Source organism: Wasmannia auropunctata, unplaced genomic scaffold (assembly GCF_000956235.1).
Source record: "Wasmannia auropunctata unplaced genomic scaffold, wasmannia.A_1.0 LD334572.1, whole genome shotgun sequence".
Classification (NCBI taxonomy): Eukaryota; Metazoa; Arthropoda; class Insecta; order Hymenoptera; family Formicidae; genus Wasmannia; species Wasmannia auropunctata.
The window spans coordinates 9,907-15,760 of NW_012028318.1; the positions used below are offsets into that span (position 1 = coordinate 9,907).

The 5,854-nt window shown below is 31.7% G+C and overlaps 1 protein-coding gene across 1 annotated transcript in view; it reads left to right on the plus strand.

Moving 5' to 3' along the window:
• LOC105458257 (monocarboxylate transporter 10-like) overlaps positions 1–5,854 on the plus strand; it is a gene marked incomplete at its 5' end in the record, with an annotated part of 17,442 nt that overhangs the window by 2,387 nt on the left and 9,201 nt on the right. The window contains 2 exons of the mRNA XM_011703432.1: positions 3,024–3,159; positions 3,638–3,803. Coding sequence (XP_011701734.1) covers positions 3,024–3,159; positions 3,638–3,803 — 302 coding nt within the window. The remainder of the gene's footprint in view (positions 1–3,023; positions 3,160–3,637; positions 3,804–5,854) is intronic.

The following is a 5,854-nucleotide window of genomic DNA, read 5'->3' on the forward strand; positions in this document are numbered from 1 at the left end:
TTATTGCGAAGAAAATCATCACATACCTCGGTGGTCTAAAGGTAGGACGCCCGTCCGGCAAACGTGGAGATCCGGGTTCGATTCCTGGCTGAGAGCTGAGGTGATTTTTTTCGCAATAAATAATTCTACAGATTCGGAGGGAAAGGGGATATAGATGCATATAGCATCAAAGAGATTAAATCGTTAATCGATTTAATTTGTTACAAGTTATTCTGGCCTCATGTAAGCGTTTCAAGACCGACGAATTGCGGCGCGCTGTCTACTGGGGTTGGATATTGTAAAAAAAGAAATTATTACACACCGTCATCCGTGTTGGCTCGCATACGGCCTAATATATGTTTGATATTTTCAATATTAGCTTGTATAAAAACAATAACCGATTATAGGCGTTAGTTTCTATATAAAACAAGCTCGGTCAGCAATGTGTTAATTTTGCTTGTTTCACTTTTATTTGCTTATACCGATGAAATATATGATTAGGGGCCGTCCATATATTACGTAAGCATGACTGGGGGAGGGGGGGGTCAGTCAAATTCTGACAAATAATTACATGGGGGAGGGGGAGGTCGTATATATCCTTACGCAAGATTTTTTAAGTCTGCTGCTGTCATGAAAAACGAGCAATATTAACTTTACATCGAGTATAATCGGAAAAATCTTACGTACGTAATTAAGGGGGGGTTCAAAAATTCTAACATTTGCTTACATGGGAGAGGGAGGATCAAAAATGGCCAAAAATATGCTTGTGTAAAATGGACGGCCCATTATATTCTTTTAATAAAAAATGCACAAAAAATAAAAGTAATAATTTCTCACAGTTTCTTTGGATAGCATTTATTTCTTAAAATTGCTCCAGTACACCCACGGTCATTGATTCTGTCCCTCGGAGATTTTCACAAATTCTGAAGTGATCACTTTTCTACATTAAAGCTCATAATCTATGCACGATTAACGAAACGAAATCAGGCATGAACTATGAACATTAATGTAGAAAAGTGATCACTTCAGAGTTTGTGAAAATTTCCGAGGGACAGAATCAATGACCGTGAGTGTACAATTTTCAGAAATGCAATTCAAATGTTGCAAAAAGGAATTATATTGTAATTTATTGTAATTTTGGCAAACTATAATATGTGTCGCGAAAAATTTTATTGCAATCAAAATTAAGTATGTCGTTAGGACTTTCAATTTTTAAAAGAAATTTATGTTATGTTGTTTGTCTATTATGATTAACAAAAATATGTATTTGTGATTATAGAATCTTTCGCGTCAAAGTTGCGATTCACATATGTCATTAAAGATCTACCAAATATTTTATAATTATATTATTTAAGGCCCCTGCCTAGTCAGCCACGAACTTCGCGTTGACGGTGACGACGCTATATCGTAGTAGAAATTAGAAGCTTCTTTATCATGCTAAGCTCGTTCTATATATAATATGTTATATTTCGGTGTTTTAAGTCATAAACCGTGATAATTTTACAAAATATGTTATATACCGATATCGTAAGCAGTAAAAATTTATTAATTATAGTCGAATATGTGAAGAGAATACACGATTTGAAGAGAATAACGGACCTATCGTAAAAAGTGTTGACAATGAAATTTTGTCTTGCGTGCCATTTCGTTATTTTATGTGCTTAATTGTGAAAATGTGACTCGTATTTATGAAAGTCGTAAAAATGGGTGTAAACTATAGTTATCGAATTTTATACGTAAAAGTATCTTTTCCATACCTTTCAACAACTATCAAATGAGTTTTCTTGCCTGAATAAACAGCTTCTTTCTTTACGTGCCTTTTACGACTATTTACTGACTTTCAGGGGGGAAAAGATAGTTTACACCCATTTTTACAAATTTTCTAAAGATATTCTATTTATTAATTTTATCCAAATCCTCTTTATTTAAAAATGGCATGCAAGAAACTTTTAGTGTCATTTCTCGCTATTTCTTGCTTCTGACGTCACGAGTCTAATATGGCCACGGTAACTAGGCAGGGCCCTTAAGCATAAGAATTTTTTATTGAATATTTATAATCTGAGGGTTGATAAATAAAATGATATAAAAAGTTGATCAAAAAAATGGATAAAAATATGGCAGATGTCTAAAATATTCGAATTTTTGGAATAATTCTTATATAGAAGTTTTTCATACAATTTAAATTTAATTTATCCACTTTGACATTATACATTATCGTACTTAGATATTCAGCGATCTGAAAAAATATTAAGTTTTAAAAATTAATTAAAAAATATTTGATAAATTCTTAACTCATTAAAACTTATGACTAAATCATGATAGGTAAAAGATATCAAAAATACAACAATTGGCAATAATAAGAGCATGAAAAAATATTTCTGACGTAAAAATCACCTTACAAAAATCAATTTTACAATAAATTGTTATAAACAAATTATTAAATATCTATTGTAGAGAAAAACTGATTACATTAATCGACTACAGGAAAAGTTACAAAAGAAACACATATAATTCATGACTTTTTCTCATATTGCTTTTCATTTACACAAAAAAATATAATAAAACTCACGAGTTAAACTCGTTCCACATAGCTGGATTTGTCACGTGCTAGAAAATACTTAATTCTGGTTAGAATAAAATTTTTTCAACGCATCATATATTGTAATTGTAATATTCCAAAATATATTCAAATAGTCCTCTTTTTGCAACTTTAACCGCAAATTTTTCCAAATTTGCGATTAATATTGTGAAGTAATAAATAATTTGATAAATGGGATCGTATTCAGCACCGCAGAAACTATAACCGAAAACAATTATTTTCGCTAAAAAAAAGTCACTTAAACAATGTTATCGCATCTCTATATCCATTAGACGAGGAATACATTTGAAAGAAGCGTGATTTTACGATTTTACATAATATAGAATTTCGATTTTCAACATTAATTGCGTTTGTAAAGAATTCAGATTTAATTCGAAATTTGTTAATATTAACTATTCAACGATTATGTGATAACTAGATAACATTAATGAGCACCTTTTTTCAGTAACTACACCGCAGGAAGGCGAATCGCAACACAAGAAATCGATACGCTATCGTCTGAAAGAATTTGTAAACGTATCCATCTGGAAGAAAAGACGATACGTCGTCTGGGCTAGTTCTATTCCTCTCGCACTTTTTGGGTGAGTTGACGATTATGCTTAGTCCCAGCAAATTTACAATTGCGGATGAAGTATAATCTCGATTTATCTCGGTTTGTAAGATATACATATATATGATATACATATAATAATATAAGTTCAATGCAGAATGAACCAAAATAGACGATTCCAATAAATCACCATAATCGCTTAAATATAGCTACGTCAATGAAGATCATACCCAAATAGATAATCCCAATAAATCACTATAATCGCAAACTAATCATCGTTTGATTACTTTCTGCAGTCTGTGATTTTCTCTTTTTTTTTATGTTTCGAACGTTTATTAACTGCAGTTTATCACTGCACGTGGTTACTTTGATCTTTCTCCCGAAAGATATCGTTGCTTCTTTATCTTCTCTCTCTTATATTTAAATGTAAGAATTTAACTTTTTCCATATCTGAATTTTCTATTTTATTCTACTTTACAGAGATAGCGAAAACTCGGTCGTTATTTCAGATACTTCGTCCCGTACGTTCACATAGGAAAGTTCGTGGCTACGACGTTCAAAGATGCCGACAGTAAGCTGCCGGTCATGTGTATTGGCATCACTTCCGGCATCGGCCGTTTAATTTTCGGGTACATCGCCGACCTGCCAAAAGTGAATCGGATATTCTTGCAGCAGGTATTCAAATAAGAATTCTATAATGCGACATATCCGAAAACTCTGGAAAATTTTTTTTAGAATTCTTCATGACTTTTTCAGAACTTTTATGTAAAAGACCCCACACGATTTAATAGATGAAAAAATAACCCCGATCAAATTGCTTCATTTTGAAATATATTATAGTTTTCATGATTCTGAACAAATGTTCAGATACCACTTTTACCTAAAATCAACAGATAAAAAGATATAGGCTTTGGAGTTATAGAATTTGAGTCATATCTCCTTAAGATAGCTAGATATATTTTCTTTTATGATAATAAGTATATATATGTATATTAGAGAAATAAAAAGAAATTATATAATTTTTAATCGGCCTTTCAACTCAAAAGCTTCCATTTCATGTCAAAAGAACATCTCTAAATTTTTATTAAATAATATTAAGATTTAGAGGTCACTAATAAATGATTTTTAAATCAAAGTTTCGATTTCCCTTAATACATGTTTGATTTGATGCAAAAATGACTTAATCCGGATTTTAACCTTTTAAAGGCGAGAGTGGTCGACGGGAGATATATCGACCACTTAGGGGACACATTAATTTTTGATGTTTTTTCAGGGAAAATTTTATGCGTTGAATATGGGAAAAATAGTGTAAAAATTCCTGGAAGCATCCTTGACCTCGAAAACCGCTATACTTTTATTTAAAAAAAAAATTTAACCTTGAAATGGCGATTTTCAAGGTCAAGGATGCTACCAGGATTTTTTTCACTATTTTTCCCGTATTCAGCGCATCAAATTACGTAGGAAAATACTCTCAAATCTTCAAGCTAAAATTACATTGGATTGGCCCTTTGCGGGCGGGGCTGGTTGATATTTCGACCAGCAGTCAGGTGGGGGATTCCATATGAGAAATTCATTGAATTTATTTATCACGTCTAAAAAGAAGTCGATTTTAACTCATTTTTCCCCGCCCTTAAAAGGTTAAATGTGGTACTGTATATTTTTTTTGATCGCTGAATACGATTCAATAATTTGAATAATTCATTTAGTTCTACGCCTTAAGAAGTACTGCCTGATTAATGTGAAAATATGACGAAATTTCGAGTTCAAGGTCGATTTTAGCAAGGTTCCAAGCGTTCAAATGGGTCGTTAATCTTCTTAAATTGTAGGTCTGTTTACCCAGAACAAGATTCAGTTGGAATTTTCCCGAAACTTCGTACAGGACCTTTAAAAGTTTCATTTAACTGGATTATTAATAAGTTTTTAAGAATAGAAAAAATTTTTTTACAAGTTCTAAAGTATATCGCTTTGTGGTCTTGACATCCTCAAATAAAATGCCTCAATTTGACTATAAAAAATGTTTTATTAGAAAATGAAATAAGTACATAATAACAAAAATATGATTTAATTAATTGAAATAAACTACTTATATAAAATAAGGAATCACACATATAACAAAAATAGGAATGGAATTTTAATGGAATCATAATTGGTGATCTACATAATTCTGAATTCATAATATATTCTCCACATAATTATCGCTTTTTATATAAAATATATAAAATAAACCCACAATTTTTTCCAAATTTTCGATAATATATAATGAATTATATACATTAATCGGGCAGTATTTCTTAAGACGTATATCGTAGAGCTAAATAAATTATTGCATCGTTTTTAGCGATCAAAAAAAAATACAGTACCACATTTAAAATCCGGATTAAGTCATTTTTGCATCAAATCAAACGTGTATTAAGGAAAATCGAAATTTTGATTTAAAAATCATTCACTAGCGACCACTAAATCTTAATATTTTTTAATACAAATTTAGGGGTGTTTTTTTTACATGAAATGGAAGCTTTTGAGTTGAGAGGCCGATTTAAAAATAAATATATTTATTTTTTTGACAGTCTAATGTACATAAACGCATGTATTCTTAAATGTTGAGTGCTGTGTGTGTGTGCGTGCATGCGTGCGTGCGTGCGTGCGTGCGTGCGTGCGTGCGTGCGTGCGTGCGTGCGTGCGTGCGTGCGTGCGTGCGTGCGTGCGTACGTGCGTGCGTGCGTGAA